The 18,027-nt window shown below is 44.1% G+C and overlaps 1 protein-coding gene across 2 annotated transcripts in view; it reads left to right on the forward strand.

Annotated features, from left to right (window-relative positions):
• CWH43 (cell wall biogenesis 43 C-terminal homolog) overlaps positions 1-18,027 on the forward strand; it is a 59,031-nt gene that overhangs the window by 780 nt on the left and 40,224 nt on the right. For both annotated transcript variants that reach the window (XM_039241101.1, XM_039241102.1), the window contains exons 2-6: positions 1,173-1,364; positions 5,763-5,883; positions 6,275-6,429; positions 9,097-9,298; positions 13,821-13,909. In XM_039241101.1, the coding sequence (XP_039097032.1) occupies positions 1,173-1,364; positions 5,763-5,883; positions 6,275-6,429; positions 9,097-9,298; positions 13,821-13,909 (759 nt within the window). The remainder of the gene's footprint in view (positions 1-1,172; positions 1,365-5,762; positions 5,884-6,274; positions 6,430-9,096; positions 9,299-13,820; positions 13,910-18,027) is intronic.

The raw sequence follows: 18,027 nt of genomic DNA on the forward strand, positions 1-18,027 counted from the left end.
TTCTAAGAACTTGATTTTCTGGAAGCTGCTTATACTCAGGAGGAAACCCCCCTCCCCCCCCCCCCCCCCCCCCCTCCCCCTCCCCTCCCCCTTCCCTCCCCAAATGTGTAAGTACAGCGGTGTAAAGTGAATTACGTTTAGTAAGTACCCAGGACGTTAGGTATTCTGTGTATTTGATCTCATTTCATGTCAACAACTCGGTGAGGTGGCTCAAAGGACTACTTTGCTGGTTAAGAAAGAGAGCCTGAGAAGTGTACCTCTGGAGAAAGTTGCTACACGTGATGGCTAGGTTTGGAGCCAGGCTGCGTGGGTTTCGGTTTACTTTGCCATTTGCTACTTTTTCAACTGTAGGCAATTACTTTCTGAATCTGTTTGTTCTTGTTTGTTTTCACACTTATAAGAGGGGAGTAAGAGTGTCCACTTCATGGGACAGGAGTTGCATGAGGAGTAAGAGAGAAGATCTCTGTAAATACGTAGCACAGACGCTGCCACAAACTAAGTGCCTATTCGTTAATTATGACTGTAGAAGATTATACAGTCAGTAGTTGGCAGAGGTCCAGATCCAGGAATTTAACTGCCCCATACTGTCTTCTAAGGTTAGGTTTTAAAAACTCTACTTACAAGAAAATGATTGTTGCCTAAGTAGCCTGCCTTTGGATGTCGGGAGTGGGAGGAAGGGAGGGCTATCTGCTGTTTGTTCCTTTTTTTCTTAGTAATCTCTACATCCAGCCCAGAGATCAGGAGTGGCATGTTCCTCCTGTTGAACCAGCGTGACACCTCTGTCTGCTCCTCTTTTTGATGTCCTTGATACTGCTCTTTATAGAATGGCTGACTTAGGAAAAGAAATTTTATCAGTTAGGGTCTGACAGAAAGTCAAATTCAACCCAGATGGTCCAAATGAAGAGGTTTTAATAAAGGAACAACCTGTGTGGGTGTGAACAAGGTTAAAGGAGTAAACATGGGGCGTAAAGGGACTCACAACAGCAAGAAGCCATTTTCATCCCGGGACTTTCTCTTCCAGCCCCAGGAAGGGGAGGAATTCTGTACTGGAACTGAGTTAGGGTCAGAATCGTGAGGGGGGTGGTCAGCCAGGGCCCCTACAGTGGAGGGGCAGGGCTACTGTTTGAAACAAAGACACGATTACACTTTCTCTTTAATGATTTGTTTTCTAGGGTATGTTTCTTGGTCTCTCTGCCATGGCCTGGGACCGATGATCTATTACTTTCCCCTGCAAACTCTAGAACTCACCGGGCTTGAAAGTTTTGGCCTAGTCTTTCTTTCTCCAATATTCCTAACACTTACTCCTTTCTGGAAATTGGCTAAGAAGAAGTGGACGCTAATCCTGTTGCGGATAATAACTATCGGTAAGATTTAGAAGTGTTTCTTTAAGGTTGTGTGTGTGTGTGTGTGTGTGTGTGTTTTCAACCTCACGTGAAAATATGTAGACTCTTCTTTGAATGCTAAATGATTCAATGGGGAAAAAAAGATCCTTTTTTCTCTTACTATTAAAGAGTTTTAGTAGAATTGGAAGACTAGACGAAGAGCCAGTGTCTTTGACATTTCTAACTTTTCTGTCAGAACGCAAAAGCCTAAAGATCACTGAAATGAAGAGGGAGAACAGGTCAACTCTTGAACGTTTTGTGTACTTTTTTCCAACTCTGACTGAAAACTCAGAAACCATTAAAAATTGTTGACTGATGAGGCATCTGGGTGGCTCAGTTGATTGAGTGTCTGACTTTGGCTCAGGACATGATCTCACAGTTCGTGAGTTTGAGCCTGTTGTCGGGCTCTGTGCTGACAGCGTGGAGCCTGGAGCTGGCTTAGAGTTCTGTGTCTCCCTCTGTCTGCCCTTTCCCTGCTAACACACACAATCTCTCTCTCTCTCTAAAATAAACAAATATAAACAAAATTTAAAAAATATTGAATGACACTGCATGGAAGTGGGAAAATTATGCATGCTGAACACTATAGTAAGCAGAGTCAAACAACAAATTAGGAAGGTATTTGCAAATTTTTAGCCAAAGGGCTAATTTCACTAACATATGGACTTTTTACAAATCAATAATAAAAAACCAACAACTCAGTTGGTAACAGAGCAAAGGATATGATCAGTTTACTGGGAGACCATGTAATTTTTAACATGTATTTTAAGTTTAAAATGTATAGAACACACACATTTGTATGCAGCCAGGTACTGGATTGCCAGAGAACAAAGTCGGGTAACACCGTATTGTAAGGGTGAGAAGTAGGTGCTCAGCATTGCTGGGGGGAATGTAAACTGGCACACGGTTGTTCTGCGGAGAATAATTTAGCATCATTTATCAACATTACAAATACGCATATAACCTTTTACTCAGCAATCCCATTTCTAGGAATATACCCCACAGCTATACCTGCGTATGGCTTAAAACGGTAAAACTACAATGTTATTTAATCATTATAGCAATATTTATAACAGCAAGATTAGAAATAACCTAAATGCCATTTATATGGGATTGGTTAAATAAATTATGGTTTTGAGACGTGGAACACTATAGAATGCTGTGCAGCTGTATAACAGAATGAGAACATTATGTAAGGAAATGGAATGTTCTTTAAAATGTATTATTAAGTGGAAAAAGGAAGCACTAAACAGTGTGTGCAGAATAGTAACATTTGTGTAAGAAAGTTTAGACGGAAATGTATTTAGTTTTTAATTGCACATGCGTTAAATAGCCCTCGAAGCATTAAAAAAAAGCTCCGATAGCATTTTAGTTACTTGAAAATGGTTATCTAGACACAGGCATAAAAGGGAAACTTTGCAATACATACCTTTGGTATCTTTCAGATTCTGAATTTGAGTGTGTTATGTTGCCAAACATTAGCAATAAAAATTTTTTTTAATGTTTTATTTATTTCTAGGAGAGAGAGAGAGAGAGAGACAGTTTGAGCAGGGGAGGGTCAGAGAGAGAGGGAGTCACAGACTCTGAAACAGGCTCCAGGCTCTAAGCTGGCTGTCAGCACAGAGCCCGATGCGGGGCTCGAACCCACAAACGGTGAGATCATGACCTAAGCGAAAGTCGGACGCTTAACCAACTAAGCCACCCAGGCGCCACAGCAATAAAAATTTTTGAGTGTACACTTACTGTCCCAAGGAACTGAGATTATTAATATAAATAAATATTGAAAGACCTTGAAGAAGTACTGGGAGTAAAAAGTTAGAAGGTGGGTTCATGGGAGAAAAGGTTTAGCAAACAAAAACACCAGACTCCGGTCTGGTTGAACCTGGAGCTGAAAACTCTGGATGTCTGTTATAATGCAGGGCAGTTGGTTTCTCTGGAGTTTTCGAAGCGACATGTATTTCTTCTCTCTGGATACAGTCATTTGACTTTTATCAGAAACAGTGACAAGAATTACCATGAAATTGCCTTCTGCGTTTCTGCGGGCCAGTCCCTGGAGAAGGCAGAGCGAGGTTAGTGCAGTGAGTTCTGTGGACACCCACAAGGGTGTAGGACTCAGCTTCTCAAGGCCTTGGGCTCCAAAAGAACAGTGGTAAAGACCACCGAAAAATGCACCCTTTATGAAGATGCCGCCCAGAGGAATGGAAAGACCGATCAAATGTGGAAAATGTCAGCTCCAGAAATAATAGCAATGAAGTGTTCTACTCTGAGTGGAGGGAATAATAACCAGCTATACTGCCTTGAGCTTTCAGTCCCCTCCTATGAATTATGGTGGCCGGAGTGTTGCAAGTTTCATTTTCTCGTCACACTCCCTCGTTTGCTTTATGGGAATGGCATCAGTGGCACTTCTTTGTTGCCTTTGCTCAATGCTGCCTGTGCCAGCCTTACCTACAAAGCTATTGGCTGAGAGTTACTGGGGCGGGTTTATTATTATTATTATTATTTAGATCCACTTCTGGCCCAGTAACTTCTGGTGGCTCTAAAGGATGCGATATTAATAAGTTTGAGGTGGGTATGGTATTTGGGTTGCTTCCTGTTGTTCCCATTTTTTCTCCTTCCTCTGTGAAGATCCATCAGTTGAGTCGAGGTGGAGTTCAATTTGAGAAAATGGAGTAGGTAGGAAAGTGATGGAGAGTTGAGAATGAAGAGACCGTTTCGGCCAGATCCTCTTCTGGGTAGCCATTCAGCTCTGCTGATGCTAAACAGAGGCTGATGTAAGCCATGGTTTACCTTAAAACTCCCTTCAGATGCTTCTTAAGGAAATGAAACAACTTTGTCTTTAAAGTCCTAGGTTATCCATATATAACTACAGAGAAGATCTGGGCATTATGTGCTATCACCTCTGGCCCCTCAGATATTTTAGATTGATTATTGTGTACTGAACTATAAATTTAGTTCATATTCCTATTGGTTTAGATTATTTCTTTTTAAAAAATTTTTTTAATGTTTTTTAAATTTATTTCTGAGAGAGAGAGAGAGAGCAAGCACGCAAGCGAGCCCGCAGGGGAGGGTCAGAGGGAGAGGGAGATACAGAATCTGAAACAGGCTCCGGGCTCTGAGCTGGCAGTCAGCACAGAGCCTGACACAGGGCTCAAACCCACAAACTGTGAGATCATGACCTGAGCCGAAGTCAGACGCTTAACCGACTGAGCCACCCAGGCTCTAGGTGCCCCTAGATTATTTCTTACCTTAAAAGTTTTGATCCACTAGGATGGCTATAGTGAAACAGATAGGTAGTGACGAGTGTTGGCAAGGATGTGGAGAACTAGGAACACTCACACATGGCTGGTAGGAATATAAAATGGTGCAGCTGCTTTCCAAATCAGTTTGGCAGTTCCTCGAAATGTTAAATGGAGCTCTCACCTGACCTAACAACTCCACTCCTTGGTATATATCTGAGAAAAACGAAAACCTATCTTCACATAAGACCTTGTACACAAATGTTTATAGCAGCATTATTCTTTAAAATTAAAAAAAAAATCTTTGTTTATTTTTGAAAGAGAGAAAGAGACAGAGTGCGAGCAGGGGAGGGGCAGAAAGAGGGAAACAGACTCTGAAGCAGGCTCCAGGCTCTGAGCTGTCAGCACAGAGCCTGACATGGGGTTCAAACTCACGAACTGTGAGACCATGACCTGAGCTGAAGTCGGACACAAACTGTGAGACCATGACCTGAGCTGAAGTCAGACACTTACCCACCTGAGCCACCCAGGCTCCCCAGCAGCATTATTCTTAATAGCCAAAAAATGGAAACAACGCAAATGCCCATCACTGATGAATGAATGAAATGTAGCCTGTCCATGCAGTGGAATATGATTCAGCCATAAAAAGGAACGAAGTACTCATACAAGCTATATTATGGATAAGCCTTGAAAACATTCTGATAAGTTGAAGAAGCCAGTTACAGAAGGCTACATATTACAGAAGTCTACTGATATCAGATGCCCAGATGGGAAAAATCCATACAGACCGGAAGTAGATTAGTGATTGCCAGAGGCTAGGGCAGTGGAGAGGATGAAAAGGGAGTGACTGCTGATGGGTATAGATTTCTTTTTCAGGTGGTGAGAATATTCTGGAATTAGTGGTAATAAACGCACAACTTTGTAAATATATTAGAAGCCATTGAATTGTAAACTTTGACACAGTGAATTTTATGTTATGAATGACATCACAAAAAATTTTTAAAGATTGATACACACAAGTCTATATTAACTTTATCTTCCTGGGTGTAATGATGGTATCAGATGCAACATTTATCGAATGCAGATCATTGTGTTCCAATGCATGATTGCCAGAAATGTTTAGCTCTCCTTAATTTGTTTGTAGGCAGCATAGCCTCCTTCCAGGCTCCAAATGCCAGGGTTCGGCTCGTGGTCCTTGCCCTTGGGGTGTCTTCCTCGCTGATAGTGCAAGCTGTGACATGGTGGACAGGAAGTGGCTTGCAAAGGTACGGTATCTTATCCAGAGACAAAGGTTTGTATCTTATACCTGTAGACAGACAAGTGTGATTACTCATCAAAGGGAAAGTTGGAACCAGGAATTCAAGTGATAATATTTACTTTGCATACAGCTTGTAGAAGTCTCATTTTTTGTCCTTTTCACAAAATCAGAATGTGAATACTTGGCATCAGTCTCCACAATGTTTTGAGAATTAAGGAATTGTAACAAGTTGCCTGAGTAACGGACTTTGTAAAGACTAAGGATTAAGGCATGTTCATTATTGCAAATTACCACCAGGGCTGTTTTATAGACCCATTCTATGAAACTATGAAATTCACTGTGAATATACTACATTGAAACCACGTAAAAAGTGATGAAAAATACTTCTGTACTTACAGGTACCTCAGAATCTGGGGATTCATTCTAGGACAGATGATTCTTCTTGTTCTCCGCATATGGTACACTTCACTAAATCCAATCTGGACTTATGAGATGTCCAATAGAGTGATACTGACATTAAGTACCATAGCCACACTTGATCGCATTTACTCAGGTAAGCGTACGCCCAATTTATTGAGGGATCTGCTCCCTTGCGTAGTTTACCTATCTGAATGGAACACATCTCAAAAACATAAAAGTCTGTTTGCACTATGTCTCTATTTCCATTTTTACTCCCTCTGAAATAGTAACCAGCACAGCCAGTGGATTATTACCTAAGCAGAAGGCACCTTTTCCTTGTCAGAACAGAGGATGAAAAGGGGCGCCTGGGTGGCTTAGTCGGTTAAGAGTCCGACTTCGGCTTAGGTCATGATCTCGCGGTTCGTGGGTTCGAGCCCCGCGTTGGGCTCTGTGCTGACTGCCAGCTCAGAGCCTGGAGCCTGTTTCAGTCTGTGACTCCCTCTCTCTCTGACCCTCCCCTGGTCACACTGTCTCTCTCTCTCTCTCCTAGAAATAAATAAAACATAAAAAAAAAAAAAGAACAGAGGATGAAAAGGAAAAGCCATTTCTGGCTTCTGTCAGTGTGGAGTGGGAGAGTAGACCAGGCTTCAGACTCCCAGCTGGCTTTCTGTTTGTCTTTCTTCCCCTTCCCTCCGGATGGGGCTGAGGGCTGAGACCCCTCATCTCTCTTCCTCCATACCGACCCCAGGATGTCGCTAATGCTATGAGAAATTATTCGTAAGCAAGGGCTCTGGGAACTGTCTGGGTTTTTGTTTGTTTTTTTGTTTCTTTTTTTTCTTTTCTGGGACTCTGAAGATATTTAAGCTCCAAGTCTGAAGGTTGAAAAAGAAGGAAATCTTGCATTTTTATGCCACCTTTCAAATCACCTGTCTCTCTTTGGAACTGACTTTCTCAGAGACATACACGTACCCAACTTGGATATTTACTCCATATGCTAACTTGAGATCCTTCTGAAAAGAAGGAACAAGTGTTACTAGATTCTGGTTAACTTGCACCTGCCTTTTTGTGTGAGTCTCAGTGAGTCACTGTTCTTTTGTCAATACAAGGAGAAATCTCACAGATTAATGGAAGGTTAGAGGGTTTTGGCTCAGCATGAACAAAGTGCTTGTATAATCCCCCTTACGCGCTGATTTTGGCATGACACAGGGACAGTGAGAACAAGGGGACATCATCCAAGGAGATTGGTCAAGTGACATTACTATTAGTTTGAACATTTAGAACTGAGTCTGGTGCCCTAATATGTGCTTTATGTTTTATAAAACACTAACACTGAAAGGTGGAAACGCAGGCAGCAAGTTTCACAGGTACAGCCTGATAAGGATCTGAACTTCAGGGTATCATTTACATTTCCTGACTTGAGTTTTCTTCTTTCTCGCCTCTGTTTTAATTTTATGTGACCCAGTTGCTGGTCCCTTCCTGTTTTTGCCCTGCAAAACCCTGGACTCCTCACCAGTTTCCCCAGGTCACACCAGGCGTTTTTGTAGTTTCAGCGAAGATTTGCTGGGTCCTGGGCAAGGGGTCCCCCACCATCGTACACAGCAGTGGTACTCCGCAAATCCATCTAGGTCTCTTTCTTCCTAACCCAACGACAGCTCGGTCTCTGGGCCCTGGCCTCCTTTGTCGTCACCACCCTCCCCCTCATCTGTGGCTCACATCTCTGCTCCTCTCTCTCTGACTCCTTTATTGACTGATTGGCTTTCTTCCTTCTCTGAAATCCAGCTACCAGCCCTGCAGGCAGACCTGGGAGGCTTTCTTCTCTCCTGTAGAGAGCTTGCCAGTAGCAGTAGCGCTGTCTGTTTTTAGAGACATTCCCCTGCCCACATTTTTCTCCAGTTGATACGTTTTTGTCTGCAGAAGTCACTGATGCAATGAAATGAGACCTCCTGGTGAAACAGCCCCAGGAAGGAAGGTATATAGTTAGATACACCTAAGCTCTCTTTACCAGCTGTATGACCTTGGGCAAGTTACTTGTTTTCTCTGGGCCTCAGTTTTTGGCTCTGTCAAATAGGTCCAATAACAGAATTTACCTCATAAAGTTGTTGCAAGGATTAAGTGAGTTCCTATCAAAAGCTAGGAAGAGACCTGAAACTCAGGAACTGCTCCGTCAGCGTACGACTGTTACCCTGGGTGCACAGTGGGCAGACGAGGGCCCTGTTGGGGGTGGGGTCAAGGTGGGGACATGGCCTGGTGGCCTGGATGTGTTCCGCTCAAGTTGGGCTGCCTCTGTTCCCTGAAGATACCAGTCACTTTTCCTGTCTATATTTTTGCTCATACCATTAACTTCACATGAGGTAAATAACTTGCTGCACTTTCCCTTGTGAGATCCCAGAATGCTTGGTTCTCCTCAAAGCATTCCCTTTTATTTGTTTGTTTCTGAGAGAGAGACAGCGTGAGCAGGGGAGGGTCAGAGAGAGAGGGAGACACAGAATCCGAAACAGGCTCCAGGCTCTGAGCTGGCTGTCAGCACAGCCCAATGCGGGGCTGGAACCCACGAACTGTGAGATCGTGACGTGAGCCAAAGTCGGACGCCCAACCAACTGAGCCCCCCAGGTGCCCCTTCTCAAAGCATTCCTGATCTACCTGAAGTCATGCCTCGCACCGGCTAGCTCTCAGCATGTTCTGCTCTGTGTTACAGTTTCATGTCTCATCTTCTCTTCTAAAATAAGCTCCTTGAAGCCACGGACCATTTCTTGCTTGCTATGATCTGAGAAATAGAGGGTACATTTTCATGTAATTGACCGTTTCCCGTTTCGCATCCTAGATGGTGGCTGCAGTAAGCCTGAGGGGCAGAAGACCGGAGCAACGGCCACGGGCGTGGCCTCCAGACCCACGTGGTGCCTGGCAGGGGCTGCCTTTGGCAGTCTGGTGTTCCTCACCCACTGGGTTTTTGGAGAGGTCTCGCTTGTGTCCAGATGGGCTGTGAGTGGGCACCCCCATCCAGGGCCAGATCCTAACCCGTTTGGGTGAGTTTCGGTTTGGAAGCAGTCGAGAAATTGGCTATTAAAGTTGAAGGAAGAAGTACTTTGGTTGAGGCACCAGCTCTGTGCCGGCCGGATATTTCATATGCCGCTCCCCCGAGAGAGCAGAAACGTTGCCTGGCATTGATGCGTCCTGGGGAAATGGAGCCAGAGGGTGTTTGCCCCGGTGCTGGAGTAGTGCTAGGAAGCAGGAGATGGAGGCTTGTGCTAAGGACTGGGCACGGCTTCGTAGGAGCCTCTGGGAGCTCCTGCCTGGGCGCTCTGAGCACGCCCCACGTGGACGAGCATTCTCGGTGCGGAGAAGACATGGCCTTGGCATTTCCTCCACACCCCTCCTGACAGTTATGGGCGCCTGATGGGACGAGGCCACGGTGCCCTGATGAGAGAGGACAGGTTGACAGCCTGGGCATCGTTCTGTCTTCTCTGCAGGAGGGAAGCCCAGAGAGATCTCTGTCTCCTCTGATTCTTTGGGACTTGCTCCAACTGTGGGGCCCCCGGGAAGTCAGCAGTCTTGAGTTTAAGTGTTGGAACCAGCTTGTGCTTGGTCCTCATTGACTCTCTCCTCTTCGGGACACCTTGGTTCTCCCACGTTCAGGCCCAGCCTTTCATGTAAAAAGATTGGAGGAACCTTTAAAACATCTGCCTCAGATAACTGTTTGCTCTTAAAGTGTGGAGATTCCCACATTTGGCAACTGCCTGTTGGACTCTTCCCCAGCAGACGTGAGAGCACACCCCCAGGTGCCTCAAAGTCAGGGTGTCCAGGTCTGCACTCGGGAGTTCCCAGTCCCCAAACATGTTCTTCTTCGCCCATGCCTGGCTTCATCCCTCCAAGCTGTACGTCATCCGAGCCAGAATCCAGGAGTCATCCTATGACCATGGCTTTCTCATTTTCTGTGTCTATTTGGCATTAAGTCTAGTGAGTTCTACGACTTCTCTCAGATCTGTCCCTTCCCCTGCGATGCCCACCCTGTCTGCCTCTGGAGTCCTCACCATCTTTCATCTAGGCTTCATGTCTTGCCTCTTTATGGTTTCTCTTCAGTGTGGCCTTCTCTGCACTGTCCCCCCGCCCCCCCCCCCCATGAGCTCTCCAAAACTGCAAATCTCTCTCTATGGCTTAGAACCTTTGAGTGTTTTTTTCCATACAAGGTCATATGAGACAGGATCTGCTCCCCAACCCCTCTTACTTTTACAAACACTTCCTGGCTTATCCCCGTCCTTCATCCGGGCTGAAATCACTTTGAGTTCCCTAGAAGTGCTGGACTGTTCCAGACGTTCATCTGCAAGGCTGTGCTCTTCCCTCTGTCTGGGCTGCCTTCTCTGCCTCAGCGTCCTGGCAGGCTCTTACTCACCCTTCCAAACCCAGCTCAAGCATCTCGTCTGCAAAGTCTTCTCTGATTATCCCAAGGGTTCCTTTATGCCACATCCTGTTAGACCTCCCTTTCCAAAGGAGAATCACTGAGAACAACAAAAGGAGTGGTTATTCAGGTTTATTTTAGTCCGGCCCCAACGGCCCCTCCTGAGCACCTGAAATGTCCTCGGAAGAGAGCCCCGCCGTAGCTCAGGGTTTATATAGGGAGAGGGGCGAAGCCGGTGTACAGAAGCGAGAATTTTGCGGTTGGAGGTGGGGGTTGCTTAACAGCTGCTTGAAGAACGTGTTTGAACATTCTAATCACAATGTTCATCAAAGATTTACATCTCAGGGACCATCCGGAGCCAGGAGGAGCTGGGTTGCTCAACTCCTGACCTTTTACCAGAATAGAGTTTGAAATCAAACAATGGTTGGTATTTCCTCATTTGCAAGCCCCTCTCCTTTTGGCCCAAGGGAGTTTTATAATACTACCTCGAAGCCCACCCCTACCCTCTTCTATCTCTTATTATTATTCTGTATTACAGTTTTTAAAAACATTATGATCATTTCAGGTCTTCCTCTCAAGCCAATAAGCCCCTCGAGGGCAGGGAATGGGAAAAAGAACTAATATTTATGACTTAAATCTGTCAGGCACAGAGCTAGGAAGTTTATGTATGTTACCTTATTCACAGTTTCTATCTTTTGATCCTGGATGCCTTCGCATATTTGGGAGGAAGCGAAGGAAGGAAGAAAGGCACAAAGGAAGAAAAAGGAAGGGAAGGGATTTATTCCCATGTATTAAAGCTTTGTTTCAAAAGTCCCCTGTAACAAGAGGCATCAGTTATATGGAAGAGAAAAAGGAGGATTGGGCCAGGACTCAGGCCAGGCTTCAGGGCTGGAGTCCTGGTCGGCCAACAGTAACTCGTCATTCAACTGTGGATGAGTCACGTTGTGTCCCTGGCTTTGTTCTTTTCCCTTGTGAAATGAGGGGCTTTTTTGGGTAGAAATTTTATAATTCTGTCTGTTGGAGGGAGACACTGAAGATGGAGATGCAGCTCATGAGACCAGCATTTCCCAAACTGTGTTCTGTGGAACACTGGTGTCTTGAGATGTTAATAGGTACTCTGAGAGAAAGAGAAAGAGACTCCTAAATCGTATAGGTTTAGCAAATGCTGCATTTCATATTCCTTTCTTTGTGATTCACAGTGTACATTAGCATATGAAAGACTACCGGGGGTTCTCAGCCTTATCTGCAAGTAGAATTCCCAGGCACCTGGGTGGCTCAGTTGGTTAAACATCTGACTCTCAACTTTGGCTCAGGTCATGATTTTACCTTGTGAGATGGGGTCCCACGTAGGGCTCCTCAGGCTCTGCTGAATGTGGAGCCTGCTTAAGACTCTCTCCCTGTCTCTCTCCCCCAGCTTGTGCATGCTCTCTTTCTCTCTCAAAAAAAAAGTAGATTCCTTTTTTAGAACACCTATTAACGTCTAATGAAATTAGTGTTTCTCAGGCCTGCTTGAGAAATGTTGCATTAGACTTTCATCAGTCATGACCATCATAGTAGGAATTGCTTTCTAAAATCCATTAGAGATTGCATCCCACGTAACTGTTGATGGGGTAGAAAGGTGAAGGATGGGAGAAGGGTGAGGGAGAGGCCCAGAGCTTGCCAAGGGGACTTTGGGAAGCTGAAGGATCAGTGCGGATGGTAGACCCGCGGAGAATGAGGGAGCGAGGTAAACTGTGTCTTCATCACATTTCCAGTTTCCCATCAGCCCACCCCAGTGCTCCTGACCTTGGGATCCTTATCTCTAGTGCTTTCTGCCTTCTGACACCCTGAATTATTTATTAATTGTGCTTACTGTCTGTTCCTCCCTCACTGAAGTGGCAGCCCTCTGGAGGAAAGGAATCTTTGTTCACACCTGTATCCCAAGCCCCTAAAACACAGCCTGGCACATAGTAGGTCCTCATAAACATTTGTTGTTGAATTTGGGATAGAAAAAAGATCAACAGTGACCTCTGTGGCTTTTTTTCATATCTGGTCTTCTGTAGACCAAGGCCGATCCTTAACCTTGGAGGTGGGGGTGGGCGGGATAGTAGCGGACAGCCTCACTCCAGAGCCACATGGTCTTTTTTGGGTACTGAGTCTCGGCAGGGCTGCTGTGTATGACCTCAGGCAGGTTATTTAAGTGCTCTTTCCTCCTGTGTCTGCTTCTGCAAAATGGGGATAATAAGAGCATTTGCCTTAGAGCCTTGGGAAGATTAAGAGCTAATAATATGTAAAAGTCTTAAAACAGTACACAGGAGATACTGCTGTGTTTTTTAGCTTAATTTATATTGTAGCTATTTAATTAAATGCCACGTGGTAGCTATTATTGCTTCTGGGTTTCCCCCCTAAAGTTGTGTTAAAATTTTTTATTTCTCCTTGTACAAGTTTTTGCCAGAGTAGCAAAAGAATGAAGTAGTTTGTGGTTGCTTTAAAACGCACACAACTCTCTATTTATCCAATTGACGGCAGACTTGGAAAGAACCAGATTGTACTGAGGCAGAGGAAAGAAAAAGAGGCAAACTAAATAGAAACTATTCCCAATGACTTTTTCTCTTTGTCTTCGGCAGAGTTGTTTAAAATGTCACGAGGCCAATATGGACTATAATTTAATAGTCTGACAATGCTCAATCGCTGTGTTTCCATTGACCACGAAAGACCAAAGATACCATTTATTTCAAGTCTGAGTTGCTTTTACTTCACTGTTCTTTTTTAAAAAATTTTTAATGTGTGTTTATTTTTGAGAGAGAGAGCACGTGTGCTCAAGTGCATGAGCGGGGGAGGGGCAGAGAGCGAGGGAGACACAGAATCTGAAGCAGGCTCCAGCCTCTGAGCTGTCAGCACAGAATCCCAGCTTAGGGCTCAAACTCCTGAATGGTGAGATCATGACCTAGGCTGAGATCAGACACTTAACTGACTGAACCACCCAGGTACCCCTAAGTGTTCTAAATGGATTTAATAGTGGTTTTCAATGAGCTCTCATTATCTCATTGGGTTTTTTTCACACTCCTGTTACCTCTTGGGTATACCTAGAGGTAGGAGATGTACTTGTTTCATATTTGGAGCAATGAAATATTAATGATGGCAGGTGTCCTAAGCATATTGTTTTCTTACAGAGGTGCAGTTCTGCTGAGCTTGGCGAGTGGATTGATGCTCTCAGCTTGTTCATGGTTTCCTGGTACCAGTTTACTCTGGTGGGTTACAGGTATGTGAGTTTACCTGTACGTGTGCCCGGCATTCCACTCAGTTGACAGTTTACTTCCTCCTCCGTCATTATCTCTCTCCTCCTGTAGCTGACATACTGCTGCCTGACGGTGCTCACGTACTCTCCCCCATCTCCCAAACAAGGTATGTGTGTCAGTAACAGGTTTTTTTTTTTTTTAAAGTTTATTTATTTATGTTGAGAGAGAGGCAGAGAGAGAACAAGCAGGCTCCGCGCTATGAGCACAGAGCCCGTCTCAGGGCTCGAATTCGAGAACCGTGAGATCATGACCTGAGCCCAAATCAAGAGTCAGAGGTTTAACTGACTGAGCCACCCAGGCGCCCCTGTTTCTATTGCAGATCTGAGGAGATGGAGTCAGCCATTAGCACAGTGCCAGACCTCTGCCCTCCCCAAGATTCCCTGCTGCCCTGGTTTTCAGGAATGCCCTCCTGAGCTCCTCACCCTTCCACTTAGCTTTGGGGCCCACCTTTGCTTATTCAAAGGCTGGGACCATCTCCCCCCAGGCCACACCCATTAAGATTACAGAATATTGATGGAAGCCATCATATTTTAGGAGCAACTACTTAATTTTATGACTCTGACTATTTTATTACTATGACTGAATTTTGTCACTCTTCTCCCTTCCCCTTAAAAGGCAGAAAATGGTTCGAGTCCATTTTGGTGTTAAATAAACTCTGTACCCAGTAACAGAGCAGTGTATTTGGTCTCAGTGAGGAGAGATGCGCTCTTACATATTCATTAACCAGATGATTCAGAGTGTTGCGCTGGATACCCTGTGTGGGTTCAGAACTGTGGATTGGTAATAGAAACTGTGGCTTGACTAATGTAACAAGTAAATTTCTTCCCACCCTAAGTGCTACACTCTTGGATGGAGACATACGTGTAATTCAGTTTTTTAAACTACATTTTAATGTTTATTTATTCTTGAGAGAGAGACAGAGGCAGAGATAGAGCATGAACAGGGAAGGGGCAGAGAGCGAGGGAGACACAGAATCTAAAGCAGGTTCCAGGCTCCTGAGCTGTCAGCACAGAGTCTGATGCGGGGCTCGAACCCATAAACTGTGAGATTATGACCCGAGCTGAAGTCAGATGCTTAACCAACTAAGCCACCTAGGCACCCTGACGTGTGTAAAATTTGAATAGATGGCTCATTTAATGAGGTTAGCCAGGTCCCGGTCCTTCTGGAGTGGTGTGAGCAAACTGTTGTAGTTGCGTTGGGCCCTTTTTACTTGCACATGTGTTTTCTGGGAGGCATTCTACATGGGGTCTGTGGAAGTTGGTATGAATAGGTTTTTTTTATTTTTAAAAAAATGTTTATTTATTTGAGAGACAGAGCGTGAGTGGGGGAGGAGCAGAGACAGAAGGAGACACAGAATCCGAAGCAGACTCCAGCCTCTGAACTGTCAGTGCAGAGCCTGATGCAGGGTCTGAACTCATGAACCATGAGATCATGACCTGAGCTGAAGTCGGACGCTTAACTGACTGAGCCACCCAGGTGCCCCAGTATGAATAGAGTTTAAGAGTAAACTTTCTTCATTAGAGAGATGCCTCATGAGATTCCTCAAGAAAAGGGCCAGATACTTTGGTAAATGCTGAGTTTGCAGTGAGTATATCTATATATCTATATAGATATATATATATAGCTTCTTAATCTCCATGCAGTTAGGGAAAGGAACATGAAATACATTGGATTGGAAGTCTGTTCAGCACCGATATCATCCCTTTTCTCATGGAATATAAAGAAAATGCTTACTGGGCAGGTAATTGGCAGCTTCATTTTAAACATGGTCCCCAGAATTTTAAACTGAGGTCCCCAGAAACATACACTGTTAGTTAAAAGACAGAAAAACTGTGAACCTATAGTGTTATGCTTATTTTTATTTCCCCAGATAAGTAGAGTTAAACCTAATCTGGTTTTGCTGTCTCTCTGAAGTATTAAATAGTAGTTTAGAAGACCCCAGGGGCAAGCAGATTTGAAGCTTCTAATGGGCTTTAAATCTTGGTGGCAATTAAATTATTAAAATCAAAGTTCTATTAAAAGAAAAAACAGATGTGCTAAACGTATTGATAGGACCCCTGTGTACTTTACAGTGTTCCTATAATTTTATTGTATTAAAAATTTGATCCATTGAAAACTAATACATTAGTTATTATAAATGTTACTGGAATATTCAATTACTATTAATTTGCCTTGGTGTTGGGGTGCCTGGATGGCTCAATTGGGTAAGCGTCCAACTTGATTTTGGCTCAGGACATGATCTCACAGTTCTTGAGTTTGAACCCTGACTTGAGCTCCAGTCTGACAGCGTGGAGCTGGCTTGGAATTCTCTCTCTCTCTCTCTCTCTCTCTCTCTCTCTCTTTCTCTCTCTGTCTCTCCTCTGCCAGTGAGCACAGGTACTCTCTCCTTCTTAAAATAAATAAATTTATTAAAAAAATTAAAAAGGGTTGGAAATACACAAATAGTTCTTATTATGCATGGGACTATCTCTGGAAGTACGTGGAATGATGCTAACATTGGTTGCCTTTACTAAGGGGAACTAGTGGGTGACAGGGGTTAGAGGGACTCCTTTATACCTTTTTGGATTTTGAACTTATAACCTATTTAAAAATATCAGTTTATTGGATTTAAAAATACATAGCCTATTTAAAACAAATTAAAAATTAAAGCAGTAATAGTCAAGAGAATTTGAAAAGATGTTTTCTGTCTCTCCAATTAATTCTTTGTAGTAAGACAGAAACAACAAAGTCATTCTAATGTCTTTCATTAGGAATATCAGCTCAGGAATCATTCTAAAAAACAGCCTTTCTAAGCTGGTAAATAGGAAAAAGTCACTCTCACTAATAATCAGAAAAGTGAAACTCAGAATGTGATATTGTTTTCATCATTAATTTGGCAAAGCTTTTCAGACAGAAATAATTCTGGCAGGGTTTAAAAGGTGAGACTTCTGACAAGTCATTTTTTTAAAGTTTATGTATTGTTTACTTAGAGAGAGAGAGGGAGAGAGAGAAATCCAAGCAGGTTCCATACTGTTAGTGCAAAGCCTGATTCAGGACTTGAACTCGCGAACCGTGAGATCATGACCTGAATGAAAACCAAGAGTCAGATGCTCAACTAACTGAGCCTTCCATGTGCCCCAGAAAGTTTTTCTTAACCTTTCACAAAAGCAGTTGCTCATAATTAATGATTCTTTAAAATACTTTTGCCTCCTGACACAGTATTTGTACTTTAAAAAAATTTTTTTTAATGTTTATTTATTTTTGAGAGAGACAGAGTGTGAATGTGGAGGGGCAGAGAGAGAGACACACACAGAATCCAAAGCAGGCTCCAGGCTCTGAGCTGTCAGCACAGCTTGAAGCCGGGGTGGGGAGGATGGGCGGTTATGTGGCTTTGCGCCAGCTCCAAGTAGAGCTTCCTGATGGATGGGCACCACGGAGCACTGAGAGGCTGGCTGGCACCACTTGCTGCTCCTCGCTCTGTTGCTGCAGTTCTGGCTCCAGCAGCAAGGAGCTTGGGAGTCCTCATGGTCACACTTGTACAATAATGACTGACTTGTCTGTATTCTGTAGAAAGGTGTTATATGGATGGCTTGGAAATGGGATGCCATAAGACCCTGATGTGCTTTCTCAGCACAGACTTCCCAGGAATTGGGAGAAGTATACTCTCAGGTTTAGCTCGGCAAACTAGCAAACATTGACTGAGTGCCTGCTGTGGACTGGGCAGGTGGCGTAGACCTCACTGCCTCCCAGGCTATTGGGTCACGGATGAACTGACTGCAGCATTGCTAAAGCAGAGAGCCCGCCAGTCCTCCTTCAGTCACATCTTTGGGGGCTGTGAGCTTGGGAAAGCCAACTTCCACATTGTAGGACAGGGGGCAGCATTTAAGTGGATGGCAAGTCCTTGAGAAAATTCCTTAACAAAAATGTTCTAGAAACCAGGCTGACTCTACGTGTTTTCTAATGTCCTGGATCTGGCTGGTTACATTAATGGATGTATTTTTGGTATCACAGAAATATCACTGTTTTAAAAGTTTTTTTTTTTTTTTTATATTAGGGTCTTAACACAAATAACCTAAAAATGCCTCTTCACTCCCCCTGTCCT

The sequence above is a fragment of the Hyaena hyaena genome, unplaced genomic scaffold (genome assembly GCF_003009895.1).
Source record: "Hyaena hyaena isolate Hyena2069 unplaced genomic scaffold, ASM300989v1 scaffold_187, whole genome shotgun sequence".
Taxonomy (NCBI): Eukaryota; Metazoa; Chordata; class Mammalia; order Carnivora; family Hyaenidae; genus Hyaena; species Hyaena hyaena.